General features: G+C 47.5%; 1 protein-coding gene across 1 annotated transcript; it reads right to left on the reverse strand.

Moving 5' to 3' along the window:
- Positions 1 to 5,407: 5,407 nt before the first annotated feature.
- Positions 5,408 to 10,949, reverse strand: CYP17A1 (cytochrome P450 family 17 subfamily A member 1; the record flags this gene model as incomplete). The annotated part of the gene is made up of 8 exons (XM_082673770.1): positions 5,408 to 5,743; positions 6,250 to 6,353; positions 6,854 to 7,023; positions 7,346 to 7,561; positions 7,951 to 8,037; positions 8,632 to 8,861; positions 9,066 to 9,204; positions 10,653 to 10,949. The coding sequence occupies 8 exons, from the start codon at positions 10,947 to 10,949 to the stop codon at positions 5,457 to 5,459; spliced, it is 1,530 nt and encodes a 509-aa protein (XP_082529896.1). The 3' UTR covers positions 5,408 to 5,456.
- Positions 10,950 to 19,946: the final 8,997 nt, after the last annotated feature.

Genomic DNA, 19,946 nt, shown 5'->3' on the forward strand with positions numbered 1-19,946 from the left:
ATCTGACCCTGGGCCAGAGGACACAGCCGCAGCCCTTCAGTGACTCCAGTGGAATGGTTTCTGCCTAGTTCCTTCTAAACTGTTGGGCTCCTCTAGGCAACCCCAGGGGAGCCATATTAGCATCTAGAAAGACAGTTCTAAAGGACAGTTCTGTTCTAAAGCCACAGGAAAGAACTGGTAGAGTACCTCATTCTTACCTTCTTTAAGCTAATGTCTGAGTGGCACAGAAACAAGATGGTACAACTCTTACAAGCTGCATACCAGAGGCTGTATGTGTGCGTTTACTGCCTAGGTCTGAGGGCCCACCTCAAGCTCCTGAGTCACCGAGTTCCTGATTTCTCTAACAAGGTACAGCATTTGCTGTCTCTGCTGCCCTAGGTGACCAGGAGGTGGAGACAGTACAATGCCTTGAAGCACGAACAGTAGCTTTGATGAACAGGAATTTCAAGAAACTCCCCCTCCTCCAGTTTCCTCTATTTTCAGCCAGGGGGCAAAAACCAAGGTTTAACCCAGGAGAAGGAGCAGGAAGTGGGTTTGGCTGACTGTTGACTGAACCTTCTGGAGACCTGAAGTTGCTGGGAAGGGTAGTGGGTCTTGGGAGGTGTTTGGGATGCAGTTTGCATCTGGGACAGGTGGCTGGCCTTAGAGCTGAGCATTTATGGAGCACCTACTGTGTGCCAAGTGTTGGGGATGCAAATATGCCTTAGACCTGGCCCCTCTTTAGAAGAGCTAATAATGCTCTAGTGAGGAAGAATGAACAGTTTTAGCAGCACATGGTAAATACCATGAAGCATGTGTGTACAGGACGCTGTGGAAGAGAACGTAGCCCACCTGGGGGTTCAGGGCAGCCTTCCTGGAGCAGGGACTGCTAAACTGAGCTTGCCAGGTGGAGAAAGGTGTAAAGGGAATTCCAGGCAAACGTTCGATTGGCAGATTATTGAGTGCCTACTGTGTGAGAAGCACAAAAAAGCGTAGGATGCCTAAAACGGGAGAGTGCGGTGTCATGTCTAAATCTGTGAGCAATTTAATCCCTCTAGGTAACTGCATTCTGGGAGGTGACAGGAGATGAAGCTGGAGAGGTAAGCTGGTAATAAAAAGATTTTAATTTGTCCTTATTTTATTTATTGACTGTTTATATAACACCAGGTCTCGTATAAGCATCTTACCTACGTTTTCTCATTTTAGCCTCAAAGCAGCCCTCTGAAGTATGGACTGTAATTATTCCCGCTTTATTAATGGGGATGAAGCATTCAGAGGAGTTAATTAACTAGTCCAAGGTCACACAGCTGGTGGAGCTGTGGTAGAGCCAAGGATTAAAACCCACATCTGTTGACTCCAAAGCCCATGCAATTAACTAGCTGGCCAGACTAGTGAAGAGTTGTACTGTTGGTGCTCACAAGCCCCGTGAAGAGCTTTTCATTTCTTTTCAAAGGTGAGAGGGAACCAGAGAAGGGTACGCTGAGCCAGGGGAGTAACGTGGTGGCAGGTAAAGCAGACACTGTTTTCTCAGGAGCTGTTGTGCTTTATCCCCTCTTCACCCCTCTCCCCTTGCCTCGTCATGAGCCCCCCAGAGGCCCTGCACCCAGCCAGCTGTTACCTACCAGAGCCCCTCAGTGCTGAAATGGGAGGTGGTACCTGCTTCAGATCAGTGCTAACCTCCGCAGCGAGAGTGTAACCCCTTGGAAACATTGTAAAATAATGAGTAATTTGGACCTTCTTTGTGTCTTTTCCTTGCAAGAGTGTTTTGCTCTTCCTCAGAGGAGAATTTTTTAAAAAGTTTTTGTGGCTTGTGAGGGGGAGAAGAGGATTTTTGCTTGATCTGAAGTTTCTCCTCACTGTATAACCTGCTCCTCACCACAGTTTAACCTTCCACTGCATGTCTTCTCACCAAGAAGTCTCAAGAAACCCAATCCCACTGGAAAATGTTACAAAGCACCCTGGTGTTGGAACCCTGAAAAATTTGTCTTTGGGGTCTCCACCCACTTCCCAGCTGCCAGCCTGCCCTGGCTCCGGAGAGAAAGAGGGGACAACCGGCAGGGCCATCTGGAGCTGCAAGAGGGGCATCCCTGGTGGTACTGTCCTGCAGATGGACCCATCCGGATATACCTGCTCTCCTTCCTGACCAAGCTGGTGGCCTTTGGGAGGTTTGTGTAAAACCCTTATAGAGGGACTTATTTTGTGGGTCTGGATATAGGCAATGATAATAAAGCCAGTATTTATCAAGGCACTGAACACAACATATAGGTCCATATTTTGTTCTCAGCAATGCTCTGGGTTGGTGGTGCTATTTCTACACACATCTCAGCCACCCATATTACAGATGAGAAAACCGAGGTTTGAGAAGGCTAAGTAAGTTGCCTACGCTCACTCCGTCTGTAAATGACAGAAAGAAAGAAAACTTGCTCCCGCAGCCTGACCTCTCATCTTCTGTAACTCCCAACAGTGTGGAACTCTCCTGCTCACACAGCCCTTTCTACTTTTCATCCTCACCAGAACCTCAGATGATGGCAGCACAGGTGGTAAGTTACCCCACTTTACAAATGAGAAGCTAGCAGTGAGCTTAAGATCCAGAGCTAGGAAACTGGGGAGCCTGGGGCCCAGAACCTGGGGCCTCCTCCTGCAGGCCTCTCCCCACCCCCCTCTAGCCTCTGTGATTGGGTTCCTGTCCTGAGATGGGTGTTTATCCCTCTGAGCATGACTGGAGAGAGGGCTCCTCATTTGCTGCAGGCTTTGTGGCCACCAGAGGCCAACCAGAACATTCATGGTGGGAGTGTTTACACCACAGTGATCAGCAAACACTACAAATCAAGGCTGTTCCCTACCACCAGCACCAGAGAACTGGTTCAATATTTATTTACCATTACACCATTGCCCTGGTTGAGGGCATTCTGAGGCTCAAAAGGTGACTCTGGGATCTTGATGAAGATCTTTCAGCATTGCCAAAGATCTGGAATTCCTTCTGCATAAGGAGTTAGAGTTCTTTTACCACTGGACCAATTAGCCAAGTGATTTAGAGCATGTGACTCACTCCTCTTGTGTGTGTAACCTACTTGTCAGGTTGATGTGCAGCCAAAAGAACACAAGAGGGCTCAGTCTTGAATTCCAGAGATGCAGGGGTGGCAGCATCCCTGGGGGTCACCACACCCATTTGCAGCCCAGGCAGGTGCTCAGGCACATGTGCGATTCCACACCAATGAACAGAAGCTGAGGGCTAAAAGGATTTAGGTCGGTGGGAAAAGGCCTTCCAGGCAGGGGAAGGGCAGTTTGGGCAGGCGTCAGAGTTCACGAGGTCATTTCCTGAAAGGATGCTCAGCTTTGTACTCTCCCCAGCCAGACACTCGGGCCCTTCTGCACAGACGCGGAAGACCTGTGAGAGAGCACGCTGGCTCCTCATCCTGCATCCCTGAAATCCCGGGTTCTGGTCCCAGCCCTGCTGCTAGGCTGCTGGGTGACTTAGGGCAAGTCACCCCACACACACCTGCCCCCAGTGGCCCTCAGGTTTCTCATCTTCAAAATGAAGGGTTAGCCTCTCATTTCCCTGCCATTCAATGGTCTGAATCAAGGAGAGTGGATGTTTCCTTCCCAGTTACACTCATGCACTGCTTCTACAGGGGATGTTGTTTATCTCTTCCCCACTAGTCCGCAAAATGCCTTTCAGATTCTGAGCAAATTTGGAGAAAGTAACTCTCCTCCAGCCGGCCAGCTCCCCTCTGCTCTGAGCTGAGGGTAGCTTGGCTCTAGACCAGCGAGCAGCTGGTGGGGACAGAGGAACCCGGGAGAAGGAGGGAGCCACCTCCAGTTTAACCCCTTTCTCATCAGCTCACTGTGGTAGCAGCATCTCTCTAGGCTCCCCATGATGGAGGCTGGGCTCAGCCACAGCTCCCCACCGACTCCTCTGGGCTCTTTAGCAAGGCCTTAGGGTCACGGGCCAGTGAAGGCCAGCACTGAGTTGGGGGGCAGTGGGGAATGGTCGACTACCCCTGGATTAGCAAAGCTCTTTGAAGGAAGAAGAGGCTGCTGTGGTGGAAAGCTTTGGCCCTCCCTCCTTGCGGGGGCTCCCTTGATTTCTTCTCCCTGGAACTTGGCCAGGCGGAGTCTCAGGCTTGCCCTGTCGGCCCGTCCAGAGCCCTCCTCCAGTCAGAAGGGAAGGACCAGGTCGCTGATGATCTGACCCTGGTCTGGCTGGCGCCAGGGAGCTGGGGTTGAGGCCTCTCTCTATTCTAAAGGGCAAGGGTCAGTTTCTCCCAGGGCGTCTCAGGACACCTTTCATTTGCGGACTGGCCAGCGGCCAAGGTTTAAAGATGTCGGTTTTAAGGTTTGAAGAAGTCGGGGCTCCATTTTCTAGTGAGGCATTTACAGACTTCCTGGGGTTTGGGCGTGGGGGGCAGGGGCAGAGCCTGAGCACTTGAGCGGGAGGCTGCCGTGAAAGCCCTTTCCTGGCGGTGTTTACCCCAGTACAGAATGAGGAAAAGGAGACCTACCAGTCTTTGGGGACCAAGACGAGAGGAATGGGTAGTTGTGGGTTGAGTTTATGGATTATAGACACTTCCCCAAAGCCAAAGCTTTGAGATACATGCAGCGATGAGTGGATCAAAGCAAACATGATCTGCTTTGCTTTCAAAATGTAAACTCAATCCCACCACTTCTTGCCATCTCCACTGCTGTCGCCAGGGTCTAAGCCACCAGCATCCTTCTGTCCGGGACCAGCACAACCTCCTCCCCAGGGCCCCCACTTTCATCCCTCTGCAGACCAGTGTCTACTCAGCAACTCGAATGATCTTTTAAAAATATTAACCAGACCTTTCCACTTGAATGTGTAAACCCTCCTGTGACTTTCTCTCATACTTGGAATAGAAACCCAAACTCCTTCCTGCTACTTAGAAAGACTCCATGGGACCTGACCCTGCCTGCAGTCTGACCTCATCAGGGACCACTCTTCCCTTCATTGGCTCTGCTCTAGACTGAATGACCTCTCCTACCTCGAGAACTGCTCACCTGCTGCTCCCTCAGCATGGGACGCCTTCCCCCCGCCATCTTCACGCCTTCCTCAATCAGTCATTCACAGTGGCCGCCCCCCACCTCTGCCATTCCCCTCATATCACCAGCACCTAGTATAATTGACTCCAAAGCACTTATGAGTCTCTGAAATGCTCATTTGTCAGCCCTCACTAGAATGTAAGCTTCATGTAAGACCAGGGAGCCTGAGGGTCCAGGGACAGTGAGTGAGTGGTACATAGTAGATGCTCAATAAAATACTCTCTGAAAGAATGAGTGAACAAACAAATGAATGAACTGCTCAGGGACCTTCTGAAAAAAAAACCACAACTGTTTATGCACAGCACTGCCAGGGCTGCAGGCTGGAAAAGAAGGCAGAGTGGGTGGGGAGGAGGGAGGAATGGTTGGGGAAGGTGGGGGAGCTCCTCTAATTCCGTGCTGTGGGGTCACACAGGGCGGAGTCACGAGGTGCTACTCTCGGCCTGGGCTTCCTTCCAGGCCTGGCGCACCTTGATCTTCACTTTGAAAGGATCGATCTGTAAGACTAAACCGGGGTTGCCCTCCAGAGAGGGTAGCTTCCCATCATCCGGGATCTCCAGGTCGAACCTCTGCAGCAACGAGGTCATGAAGAGGAAGAGCTCCTGGCGGGCTAGCATCTCACCTATGCAGGAGCGGGGTCCTGCTCCGAAGGGCAAGTAGCTTAACGATGGCGAGATGAGCTTGGTCCCCGTGGGGTCCAAGAAGCGCTCTGTGGACATGGGGAGGTGTCAGTCAGGGCCCAGGGCAGGAGTAAGCAGAGGAGGGGGGGCAACATGGTCCTGCCCAGGGGACCCCACCCTGAGAGGGTGGACCACCTTACTTGGGGGAGGGGGACCCAGTCTGAGGAGAGATACAGCCCTGCTCTCTGGTAGCCCTTAATCACACAGAGGAGATGAAATATTCAGGACAGATGGAAAGAAGGCGTATTAACAGATGCAAATGCCACCATCCTAGGGGAGAGGGGGCTGACTTCATGGGAGACATATGCCTAGAGGGCTTCTTAGAGGAGGAGATTTGCAGTTGGTGGAAGGAGAAGGTGGGAACCCAGCTGTGAAGAATCTGGCTAAGTCTAGCATAGGATGGGGGTGTCAACAGGTCCACGTAGTTGGAGTCAGGAGTTTGCTAGTGGCAAGCTCAGCAGAGGGGAAGTGGTGCTGGAAAGGTGGGCACAGAGGTGGCTGTGTGGCCAGGGAGCAGGACAGAACAGGGACTCACCGGGCATGAACAGGTCGGGCCGGTGCCACTCCTTCTCACTGTGATGCAGTGCCCACAAATTGACCACAACATCTGTGCCCTTGTCAATGGTAAGGTCACCAATGCTGCCCCAGGGAGGGAGAGGAAAAGAGGGTCTGGAATATTGCCCTTCCCCACCTGCTCAACCCCAAGCCTCTGTGGTCCCCCACTTTGGGGAAAAGAGCCCTTTACTCCCTCATGGCCACTCCCTCATCTTTTTCTCAGCTTCTACCAGGTGGACTATGAATCCAGCCCTTTCCTCCTGACAAGCACTTATGTATCAACACTTGTGGCCCACAGGTATGCATGTTGAGCTGGTGCCTGTGAGTATGTATGTGTGTTGCGGCTATTGGATTGGGTAGGAGCATCCCACACCACATGTCTCCACGTGGCAGCAGGCAGCTTCTGAGGGAGGTCAGGTAGATCTGTGGATTAGTCAGTGGGTGTCAGTGGGTGGTAGACACATTGGTCAATAGGGTCATGGGTAGGATGAGTGGTAGTCAGTGGTTGACTGTAGCCAGCTGGGGGTGTGGGGTGATGGAGGAGGGACCAGGTGGGCTGGATGTTACTGGGAGGGAAGGCACACCTGGAGTCAACAATAGCCTTGTGGGGGATGAGCGTGGGGGACACAGGCCGGATTCGAAGCACCTCTCGGATGGTGGCCTCCAGCAGGACAAGGCGGTTCCGGTCACTGATAGTTGGTGTGCGATTGAAACCTATATTCTGGTCGACATCATCCTGGATCCTCTTCTTCAACTGAGGGCCAGAACAGGGTGGATATTACCAGGGTGTTTAAGCCCAGGAGAAGCAGGGCTTAGAAGAATCCTACTGTCACATCCAGAAGAACTGGCCCAGACCCTTCCCAGTGATGGCTCTGCGAGCACAGGCTTTGTTTCCAGAAGACGGGGCAGTTCCACCTAAGGGCCAGAGCCAACCACTGCTTGGGTAAGGGGTGCGGCAGCCCATTCATCCTGCAAAGAAGTCCTGAGGGTATAGTCTCTTCCTCCCTCTCTGGAGCAGAGGTGAGTCTGGCTGGGGTCAAGAGTGGTTGGGAAGGCTGGGGTAGGGAGAAGCTCACTGGAGGATAATGTAGCAGGAAGGCCACAATCCACTTTATCACAGAGGTGGTGGTTTCCACGCCGGCCCCGAAGATGTCCCCTATGGTGGTGAGCATGTGTCTGTCTGAAAGCAGCTTTGAATCCTGGTCTGGTCCAGCATTGTTATTGTCTGCGTTCATCTTGGCTTGGATCAGTATGTCCAGCAAGTTAGTGATGGAGTCACTGGTGAAGTTCTCCTGGTTGGGTGAGATTGGGAGAGTGATGAGGAAGAAACCCCATCTGCAACCCCTGCCATACTCTCACCCCAGACTGTAGATACAAAGGCTTCTCCCACTTGGAAGTGAGGGAGTGGAGTGAGGCTAGTCAGGACCCATGAGCTTGTGGAAGTAGGAGGAAGCGCTAGGCCCTCTTTAAATTTGGGGGGTAGACAAGTCCCTTCTAGGATCCTCTTCAATTCCTCACTTCTCCACGCCTATTCATTAGTTGAGTCAGTTTTTATTGAGCACTTACTATATGCCAGGCTCTCTGCTAGGTGCAGGAGATCCTACAGTGTCCAAAATGGACCCAACCCTGCTCTCATGATGCTTTCCACCTAACTCATCATCTCTTCTGCTCCATCACCTACCTTACTTTTTTCAAGGATTTCACTCAGCAATTCGTTTCGCATTCGAACACAACTCTTTATCTTTTCCAGGGCTTTGCTGGGGAAAATCTGCAAAGTAGAAATGTCAAATCCTATCTTTCTGACTCTGGAGAGTTCCCACTCTAACCCCAAACTTCAGCCAGAATGGAAGGCAGGATACGGACCCAGAATGGGACCATCAGTGACAACTAGGACAATTCCAAACAAGGGAGAAAGGAGTCACCTCCACGTCCCCTTCCCCATTCAATCAAACATCCAGCACTGATTCAGGGTTTACCCAGTAGTAAGATAGACTTGAGTCTCAAGCCTTGGTTAGGTTCCTTAACTTCTTGAAGCCTGTATTCTCAACTGTATGGGGATAATAAAACCCACTTCCAAGGGAAATGCATGATTAATGCTTGTGGAGTGCTGGTACTGGCACATGGCAATTGGTGAATAAACGAGAGCCATTATCATGAGTATTCAAATGCATAATTTAAAAGCTAAACCGATTTCTGTAGAGGAGCAGCAAGGTTTTAAGAGTCAGAGGAGGTAGAGGTCACTGTGGCTGAGGTGGTCAGAAAAAAAAGGTGGGTCTGGAGCTGAACTGAAAGAGGAAAGAAGAACTGGGGGTGCTGTCAGGGTCTGCTGAGATCTGACAGTGGGGCCCGGCCTCATCCTCACCTTAAACCCAGGGAATATGTCTGACAAAATCTCCTTGCCCTGAGCCTCCAGGATGCCATCATTGAACTTGTATATGGCCTTCAGGGCAGGATCCTCATTCTTGAAGGAGAAGTTGAAGCAGATAAAGCTGATTATGTTGGTCACCGCCAGAGAGAGATGCTCCGACAAATTTATGGACTCTCCATGCCGGGTGGCCAGGGAGTCGCAGAGTAAACTGACTTCCCGATTAACTGAGGGGAGAGAGGGGCATGAGGGTGGAGAATTGAGCCGCCCGTCACCCGCTCTCTACCAGTTCCATCTTAGTCAAGGACAGAGAGCAGATGTCCAGTAGATGGCAGCGGTAGCCAAGAAAATGCTAGATGGAATCATCCAGAACCCTCTCCCCTCCCAAACCTCTTCTCCCTCCAGCAGCCCAGGACTGGCTGGGCACTCACTGATCTTCTCTAGCTTCAGGTTGCCATCCTTGAACAGGGCAAAGGCGTTCTGTGCCAACTTCCGATGCAGCTGCCAGACGGCACCATGGTCGGCGAAGGCGATGCCCTTTTGGTTGTCTGACAGGATGTCTAGAGTCAACTTTGGAAAGCAGGAAAGGACATAGGAATCAGACACCATCCACCGGTCCTAGCTCTGGGGAAGAAGGCAGGTACCTGCCGTTCCGCCTCCGTGTGGGACCTCCCTGCTCCACTCCGTCATGACTGTAAGGCCTTGGTAGGACAGAACCTATGACCTCACACTCCCAACTCCATCAGAGAGACAGAGCGAGGAGAAAAAGAACACTGAATTAGAATGCAGCGGTCCTGGGGTTCAGGTCAGTGACAGGTGACCTCTGAGCCTCTTTTTCTCATCAGTTTCTGACCAGGGGAAGGCAGCTGTGGATGGGATGAACTCTCTAAATTGTGCCTGTCCCGGGAACAGGAGCAGAGACCGAGGACAGCCCAAACCCCTGCCTTTCCCTGGGCCCTCTGGGGGCGGAGGCTGCTGAAGGCACAGCAGCTCAGCCGCCCTTAGTTTACCCTTCCATTGCCAGGCTGTGTGCCCACCCCAGGGCCGCATCTGGAGAGTGCAGATTTCTTGTCCACCCAGTCTGGACTTGGGCCAAGCTGCCTCTTCTCAGAGGCACCCCCCAAACCATAAAGCTCCCAAACCTCCCCTCTTCTATCCCCTGACCTGCAAACCCCATCTGACTAGCCTCCTCCTTCCTCTTTGCTCTGGAGAGAAGAGCTCAGCAGAGTTGGAAGGGGGACAGTTGGCCCGCAGACCTGGCTGACTGGTCCAAGGTAAAAAGAGTCAACCCTTGGTCTGATCAAAGATGAGCAGCCAGGGGGCCTTGCCCGGGATGTTCAAGGGAGTTCTCAGCAGCCGGGTGCTGCAGTGGGGGGCTGGCAGTGTTGCTGGATGGTTAACTCCCACTCCCCTCTGCCCCCCAGGAGCAAAACAGAAAGCTCAATAGGCTGGCTCATCAGCATCCTCCCTCAAAGTGCTCCCATGGGTCAGTTCCCTGCGGCTGGAGCAGCTGGAGAAAGCTCCAGGAATACAGCAATCCCAGCCCTCCAAGAGCCAGGGTTTTTCTCCCTCACAAATTTCCACGGAGGACGGCAATCACTCCCCCCCTTTTCCATGTGAGGAACAGCACTCATCAAGGCTGTTTATTGAGCACTTCCTGCACTGGGCACTGGGTAAGTGCTTTATATGCACTGTCTCAGTTCATTATGGAAGTCTAAGCTTAGATCATCATCCAGTTCACGGGCGAGATGACTGTTTTAAGGGCTCCCTGACGCCCTCAAACCACCACTCCCACCCCACCCCACCTCCTGGGAAGCCCAGAAAATGAATTCTTCCTGCCTAGTTTAGAGACTGGATGGGGTCCAAGGGGTCACTTCCCACCCACAGCCCCGGCAGTCTGTTTTTGGAAGAATCACAGGTTGTTGGAGCTGGAAGTGTCATTCCAGGCATGGCCTTGCCTGGAGAACTGAACATCCCCAGGGAGTGGTGAGAGAAGAGGGATGATAGGTACTGCTTACCACTTTGGACCGCCCGGAGAATTCCTTGCCCTTCTTGAGAAGCACCTCCCTGGCCAGCTGGTAGTGGCCAATCATCACAGTAGTCTTGGAACCCAGACGAAAGGAATAGATGGGGCCATATTTTTCCTGCAGCTTGAAGAAGTTCACGTGCTGGTGGCCATGTCTGGGGAGGAACGGCAGGCTGCCCACCAGGGGCAGGGATGGGAGGCTCTTGGGGTATTTGGCACCAGAGCCCGTGGTCTTGGGCCAAAATAAATAGGCGAGGGTGAGCAGCAAGAGAGCCAAGAGCACCCACATGGTGGCCGGGTGGCGGCAGGCAGGACAAACAGCTGTGGAGTGGCGTCAGCCACTTTAGGGTGCAAGGAGGCCTTTTTAAGGGCTGCCCTGATCTTCACCTTGACTTTATATTATTGCTCGCCTTGTGGAAGTTTATCCTGGAGCACAGCCAGGCCCGATCCCTCTCCTAGAATGGGGAGAGGAGTGGAGGCCTTCTTCAAGAGCTGGCTCGACTCCAGGGCAAACCCCTAGGGGAGGGGCTAGGTAAGGGGTGGACAGCCGGTCCCTCTCCCTCGCTCCCTGTCCATCAGTGTCTCCAGAGTGCGCCAGAAGCAAATGATATCTAGGTCAGGAGTCAAGGCTTGGGATTTTCCATGCTGTAAAATCACAATCAATGCATAGCTGACACTGTCAGGACTGTTATGACCAGCAGGGATTGTCAAAGCTATTCAATCTTATCATTTAACAGCTGGGCAAAGTGAGGCCTTGGAAGATCAGGCTTGTATAAGGTCACACAGATGGTGATGACAAGAATCCAGCCCTCCTGGCTCCCGGTTGGCTGCTTTTTCTAGGGGGAGTAAAACTCTTGGATTGAGAGCATGGGCCCTAGAGTCAGAAAGGTTTGGGCTCAAATTCTAGCTTGACCACTTTCTAGCTATACGACTTAAAAAAAAAAAGTTTTATTATGTTAAAATGTACATAACATAAAATTTACCATTTTAAGTGTACAATTTCGTAGCATTGAATATACTCACAATGTTGTACAGCCATCACCACTATCTACTTCTAAAACTGTTTTCATCACCCCAAACAGAAGGTGTACCAATGAAGCAATAACTTCCCTTTTCCCCCCTCCCCTCAGCCCCTGGTAACCTCTAATCTAACTTGTCTCTATGAATTATGCCTATTGCACATAAGTGGAATCATATAACATTTGATCTTTTGTGACTGGCTTATTTCACTTAGCATAATGTGTTCGAGGTTCATGTGCTTTGTAGCATATATCAGAACTTCATTCTTTTTTATGACTGAATAATATTCTATTATATGGCTATACCACATTTTGTTGGTCCATTAGTCATGGACACTTTGGTTGTTTCCACCTTTGGCTACTGTGAATAATGCTGCTATGGACATGGGTGTACAACAGGGGTTCTCAACCCCCTGTTAGGAACCGGGCCGCACAGCAGGAGGTGAGTGGCGGGCAAGTGAGCAAAGCTTCATCTGCCGCTCCCCATCGCTCCCCATCGCTCACATTACTGCCTGACCCATCCCCTCACCACCCCGCCGTCTGTGGAAAAATTGTCTCCCACGAAAGCAGTTCCTGCTGCCAAAAAGGTTGGGGACCGCTGGTGTACAAGTATCTGTTTGGGTCCCTGTTTTCAATTTTGGGGGGTATATACCTAGGAGTGGAATTGCTGGGTCATATAGTAATTTTATGGTTACTTAGCTGTTCAAAGTTTCAGTTTCCTCTTCTATAATGGGGATAAGAATGGAATGTACTTTTTTTTTTTTTTTTTTTTTTTTTTTTGCGGTACACGGGCCTCTCACTGTTGTGGCCTCTCCCGTTGAGGAGCACAGGCTCTGGACTCGCAGACTTAGCGGCCATGGCTCACGGGCCCAGCCGCTCTGCGGCATGTGGGATCTTCCCGGACTGGGGCACGAACCCGTGTCCCCTGCATCAGCAGGCGGACTCTCAACCACTGAGCCACCAGAGAAGCCCTGGAATATACTTCTTAAGGCTGTTGTGACTCAGTGAGATAATGCATGTAAAAGTGCTGCCTGGCACGGAGTAAGTACTCATTCAATATTTACTCTTAACATTGTGATACCAAAATGGCCTTCCTACTTTTTCTGAACTCTTATTAGTGGATCTTCCTAACAGACAAAATCCTCATTTTCTGCTGCAAACCTTCAGTGGCTGTTAGTATTAATCAATGATTTGATAATACCAGGTAAGGTCACAGTCCCAAGACAGTGTCAGTCATCACCAGCGTGACTTCTGGTGTCAGTCATCGTAGAGGAGGTGGGTCCTCAGGCAGGCAACCAGGACTCACTGAGTGAGACTCACAAAGGTGAGAGATGGAATTTCTGCCCCTCTCGGGGGGTGATCTGCCAATGTCTGTACTTTGAGGAGAATGGACTGGCGTGAGGGCTGCTGGGATTAGGCAGGAAGGCAGCAGGGCGGGGACCTCATGATGAAGATGAATCCTCAAGGCCTTGTAAACCAGACTTCGCCCACTACTTCAACAGTTCAAATGTTGTTCAGACTTGTAGGCCCATTTGCGGTCAGAGGTATGAGCTGGGGTAGTCTTCATGAAAGAAAGGGGATTTGAGCTAAGCCTTGAAGGAGAGTTGGGACTATTTATTAGGCAGCGGCATGGGGTGGGGGGAGGAGGGGCACGGCTGGAAGGGAGAGCAGCAGAGTCAAGTATGTGGAGGCCGAAGGGGCACGATGTGTGTGGGATGGTGATGGTCCTGCTACAGACGTGAAGGGGGTGTACTGTGGGGCGTCCCTGAGAAGTAAGATCTGACAGGTACATTGAATCAGGCTCTGGAGCCCTGAATTGGAAAGCTAGGGAGGGTGGGGAGCTATTGAAAGTTCTGCGGCAGGGAAGTGACAGGTACAGTGGTATTTGAGGAGGGTGAATCTGGCATCAGTGCTGGGGTAGACTGGATGAGATCTTGTGTAAAGTTTGACAGCTGGGTGAGAAGTGGGGAGGCCTGTGATCCAGGCTGGGCCCTAAGTGGGGTCAACCAGCTGGTAGAGAAATACGAATGAGTACTTTCTGTTCCTAAAGTGAATGCCAAGGTGATTCTCTGACATTTCACCCCCAATCACAAACAAGAAACAGGAATTTAAAAAAGTGGTTGCTTCACATCCTTATCACTATATTGGAGAAGTTATACATGATAATTGCAAAAAATCTGGAGAATGCAGATAGCTAAAACTAAAAATTTGAAACGTATTTTTTAACCTACATGAGGCCATATTGCAGTTTTTTGGCATGGATATTTTTCTATGTTATTAAAATACTTTTCTACAACATTATTATTATTTATTTATTTTTTTTTGTGGTACGTGGGCCTCTCACTGTTGCGGCGCATAGGCTCCGGACGTGCAGGCTCAGCAGCCATGGCTCATGGGCCCAGCCGCTCCGCGGCATGTGGGATCCTCCCGGACCGGGGCACGAACCTGTGTCCCCTGCATCGGCAGGCAGACTCTCAACCACTGCGCCACCAGGGAAGCCCTACAACATTATTTTTAATGGCTTCATATTATTTCATTGTCATAGGTTATTTCATATGTATGTAGAGGATAGGTTAGCTGACCCTGTATTGTGTTCTTTCTGTTTTTGTCTTTGTTGTTGATATAAACAACACTAAGGAATAGCCTTGTGGTGAAAGCTTTGTGCATAACTGTTATATTTTCTTAGGATAGAATCCTAAAAGTGGAGTTGTTGGTCAAAGGCTTTGTATACATATTTTAAAAATTTCTGACAAATACTGAATTATTTATGAGATGCATTATATTGGTAGATTTCTTGGTATCCCACCATTCCTAGAATACTACTAACTTATCCAGAGTGTCTTCTTTTAATACAGAATTGGATTCTCTTTGCAATTTACTTAGGATTTTCTTTCTTTTGCATCTTTAGTCATATGAAAAAATGGGTTGAAGTTTTCTTATTTATGCCTTGTTAAGTTTTGGTATTATGATTTTGTTAGTTATGTAAAGTTATTGGAGAAACTTTCCATCTTTTTCTATGTCCTAAACCAGATTAAATAGCATGGGAATTATCTATTCTTTGAAGCACTAAAGAAAGGTGACCATGAGAAGTGTCAGGTCCTAGTGCTTTTTTTGGAGAGAGAATTCTCTAACGTAATTTTCTGGTTTCTTCAATAATTATTAGTCTCCTCAACTCTTCTGAGTCTTCCTGAGTCCGTTTCGGCAATTAATATTTCTTAAAATTTTATGTTTTCTATTTTTTTCTTGACTTGTCAGAAGTTTTATTAATCTTTTCAGCGAATCTCCCCTTGGGTTTATTCATCCAGTCTTTGATTGTTGTGGTTTTATTTCATTCTCAGTATTGATAAATGATCATTGCAAAACATCTTGTATAACTTTATACTAGAATTCGGGCTGAAAGCTTGTATGAATTCCACTTCCCCTGCATCCCTGTTTTCCTTGTTCCTTGTCAAAACATAAGACCCATTATCTACTAGAGCTGAACCTATGACCTGGGAACTCTATTCTTAGGTGTATAACCAACAGAATGTGTACATATGTTCACCAAAAGGCATGTGCAAGAGTACTTACAACAGCACTATTTGTAACAGTCCCAAACCCAGATATTTATGGATTGTAGAATGGATAAATTGTCATACATCATACAGTGGGATATGATACAGACATGAGAATGAATGAACTGCAACTCCATGCACCAACATGGATGAACCACCCAAACATAATATTGAGTAAAGAAACCGGACTTATAAGAATGCATCATTATGATTTTATTTATATAAAATTCAAAAACAGATCAAACTAGTCTATGGTTATAGAAGTCAGGATATCGGTTACCCTTGCGGGATGGTTAGTGACTGAAAGAGGACTCAGGGCGGGGATTCTGAGGAGCAGGTGATGTTCTGCTTCTTGATCTGGTTTTTGGTAACATAGGGAAGTTCACTTTCAGTGGGAAACCAATTATTTGCATGTATATTATACTTCAATAAAAAGTTTACTTTAAAAACAACGTTGTAGGGCTTCCCTGGTGGCGCAGTGGTTGAGGGTCCGCCTGCAGATGCGGGGGACGCGGGTTCGTGCCCGGTTTGGGAGGATCCCGCATGCCGCGGAGCGGCCGTGAGCCATGGACGCTGGGCCTGCGCGTCCGGAGCTTGTGCTCCGCAGCGGGAGAGGCCACGGCAGTGAGAGGCCCGCGTACCGCAAAAAAAAAAAAAAAAAAAACCAACGTTGTAAATCAACTATACCCCAATATAAAATAAAAATTAAAAAATATAAAATACACATGAAAAAAATTTACCTTAAAAAGTTGGGGGGACTCCCCTGGTGGTCCAGGGGGTAAGACTCTGCACTCCCAGTGCGGAGTTCAATCCCTGGTCGAACCCTGGTGGCGGAACTAGATCCCGCATGCATGCCGCAACTAAGAGTCTGCATGCCGCAACTAAGAAGTCCACATGCCGGCACTAAAAAACATGCTGTAACAAAGATCTCACGTGCTGCAACTAAGACCCGGCACAGCCAAAATAAATAAATATTTTTAAAAATTAAAAATGTTGGGTGTCCATGGAGTTTGTGACCTACCTGAGATTGCATGCAACATTTGCATGTACGTATAAATATATTTTTTTCTGGAGAGAGGATCCATAGCTTGCATCAGCTTCTCACAACAGTGACTTCACCGTTGACTCAAGGTTCCCTGTATCCTCACTTATTCCCATCCCCATCTTTCTTTGTTATTCTTCTGCTCCACGCATCCAATTGCTTTTCTCCTTCTCTCCAAAACCTTTCCCCTGACCCCTCTGGTATTCTCTGTTTCTAGAACAAGCATACTTCCTTTTTTTAACAAATAGATGCTATTTTTAAATTTATTTATTTGGCTGCGCTGGGTCTTAGTTGTGGCATGAGGGATCTTCATTGCAGCATGCGGGATCTTTAGTTGCAGCGCGTACACTCTTAATTGCAGCATGTAGGATCTAGTACTCTGACCAGGGATCGAACCCAGGCCCCCTGCACTGGGAGCGCAGAGTCTTAGCCACTGGACCACCAGGGAAGTCCAAGCATACTTCCTTATTTTCCTTATCTGGCTATAGAATGTTCTCTCTACTTCCTGCCTTACCTAAACTGGACTCTTCTTCAGACAGCATTTCCCCCATTTGTCCTTTTGTTTTCTTCCAATTTTATTGAGATATAATTGACATACAGTACTGTATAAGTTTAAGGTGTACCGGTTTGGCTTCATATGTCATGAAATTATTATCACAATAAGTTTCGTGAACATCCATCACCTCACGTAGATACAAACTAAAGAAATAGAAAAAATATGTTTTCCTTGTGATGAGAACTCTTAGGATTTACTCTCTTAACAACTTTCTTTTTTTAAACAACTTTTATATATAACTTACAGCAGTGTTAATTATATGTGTCATGTTGTACATTACATCCTAATATTGGGTTGGCCAAAAAGTTCGTTTGGATTTTTCCATAACAGCTTACAGAAAAACCTGAATGAAATTTTTTGGCCAACCCAATATTTATTTATTTATGTATTTATTTATTTATATTTATTTTTGGCTGCATTGGGTCTTCGTTGCTGTGCGCAGGCTTTCTCTAGTTGCGGCGAGTGGGGGCTACTCTTCGATGCAGTGCGCAGGCTTCTCATTGCGGTGGCTTCTCTTGTTGCGGAGCACAGGCTCTAGCGCACGGGCTTCAGTAGTTGTGACAGGAGGGCTCAGTAGTTGTGGCTTGCAGGCTCTAGAGCGCAGACTCAGTAGCTGTGGCACTCGGGCTTAGCGGCTCCACAGCATGTGGGATCTTCCCGGACCAGGGATCGAACCCATGTCCCCTGCACTGACAGGCGGATTCTTTTTTTTTTTTTGGTCTATAAGTCCTCATCAAGCACTATTTTTTAAAAATAAATTTATTTATTTATTTTTTACTTTTGGCTACGTTGGGTCTTCATTGCTGTGCGCGGGCCTTCTCTAATTGCAGTGAGCATGGGCTACTCTTTGGTGAGGTGCGCGGGCTTCTCATTGCGGTGGCTTCTCTTGTTGCGGAGCACAGGCTCTAGGCACCCGGGCTTCAGTAGTTATGGCACACGGGCCCAGTAGTTATGGCTTGTGGGCTCTAGAGCGCAGGCTCAGTAGTGGCGCACGGGCTTAGTTTCTCCTTGGCGTCAGGTGGATTCTTAACCACCGTGCCACCAGGAAAGTCCGCGACCCAATATTTATTTATCTTATAACTGGAACTTGTACTTTTTAACTACCTTCATCTAATTCCCCCTCCTTCTACCCTTTCCTCTGGTGACCTCAAATTTGATCTCTTTTTCTATGAGTTTGTTTGTTTTGAAGTATAATTGATCTACAACACTATGTTAGTTCCTGTTACACAATATAGTGATTGGATATTTCTAGACATTTCAAAATGATCACCACGGTAAGTCTAATTATGGTAAGCCTATCACCATACAAAGATATTACATAATTATTGCCTAAATTCCCCCCACTGTACATTTCATACCTGTGACTCATGTATTTTGCAACTGGAAGTTTATACCTCTTAATCTCCCCCATCTATTTCTTTCTTCCTCCTATCTCCCTCCCCTCTGGCCACCACCTGTTTGTTCTCTGTATCTATGACTGTTTCTGTTTTGTTATGTTTGTTCATTTGTTTCATTTTTTAGGCACATGTATAAGTGGTGTAGTACCGTATTTGTCTTTCTCTGTCTGATTACTTCCCTTGGCATAATACCCACTTGGTCCATCCATTTTGTTGCAAATGGCAAGATTTTATTCTTTTTTCATGGCTTAGTAGTATTCCTTGTGTATATATACCACATCTTCTTTGTCCATTCATCTATTGATGGGCACTTAGGTTGCTTCCATATCTTGGCTATTGTAAATAATGCTGCAATGAACATAGGGGTGCATATATCTTTTCTAATTAGTGCTTTTGTTTTCTTCAGATAAATTCCCAGGAGTGAAATTGCATATGATAGTTCTATATTTAATTTTTTGAGGAACCTCCATACTGTTTTCCATAGTGGCTGCACCAGTTTACATTCCCACTAACAGTTCACGAGGGTTTCCTTTTCTCCACTAACATTTGTTATTTGTTGTCTTTTTGATAACAGCCATTCTAACAGGTGTGAGTTGATACCTCTGCTGTTCTTTTGAATGAAGACACCTGATGTCCTTGTAAGGCAATGGAATCGACATTCTCTTCATTCCCCACAGCCTCCAGACTACCACTCCTCCACCTTTGAATTCTTGCTCCTTTGCAGTTTCTTTTTTTTTTATGAATGTAAAATTTTTATTCATTTCTTTTGGTACAAACTAGTGTTTATTAAAAAAAATATTTAGGAATTTATACTCACAGGACATGTTATAGTTAACATCCAAAGACAAAAAATATTTATTGACAATTTATTATATGCTTAGTACTAAAAAGCTCCTAAATCAGTGTTGGCATTACAAGATTAGAGAGTTGTTTTTGGCTCATGATTGTTATAGAAAAACACTGAGGAAAATTTCAATCATTACAATTGGTAAAAGTATAATTTTACATTTCATGAAGGATAGTAGTCATATTTGGCAATAGCCTCATTTATAAATTGAAGTATACTCACTTCGAGATTGTATTTTGATGCTGTTTCTTTTCACTTCTCGCAAATAACCAACAAGGCAAAAACTGCTTCCAATTGACAGTCCAAACAAAGGAGGAATCATGGCTAACCGTCTGGTTGCTAATATTTGTTAAAGGCAAATTGCAAACTTCGGAGTATGGTTCAACATCACCAGAAGGAGTAAAGTTGCTCCCTCTGACCACCTTATTCCATGAAAAAAGTGTACTTTGACTTCTAAAGTGGATTTCAAAAATTCAGTAGAAAGATTTAACAACTATCAACATTTCCAGCACTGATTTTTCTAATACCCAGAAACATCCACTTAGCAGTTGTAAGACTAACTTGAAAAACTGAATATACAGATGTAAATTATTGCCATTAGCTAGTAGGAATCATCACTTGATTCTTAACCCTGTTTATATTTCATTATAATCATAAGACTGATTTTTTAGAATAAAAAGAATGAAGAACATCTCCATCACGTGTCTTTGTTCCCAATAATCCCTTTCAGATAGATCTGTGAAGTAATACAGAGTACAGTGTCGACATACCTTTCATTTCAAAGGCCAAAAAAAATAGGGCTTATTAAGTAGTGAGATCATTTCTATTAGGCTTTATATTAGTATCAATTAATGAATTAATCAGTCAAACG

This window comes from Grampus griseus (assembly GCF_964374135.1).
Source record: "Grampus griseus genome assembly, chromosome: 16".
Classification (NCBI taxonomy): Eukaryota; Metazoa; Chordata; class Mammalia; order Artiodactyla; family Delphinidae; genus Grampus; species Grampus griseus.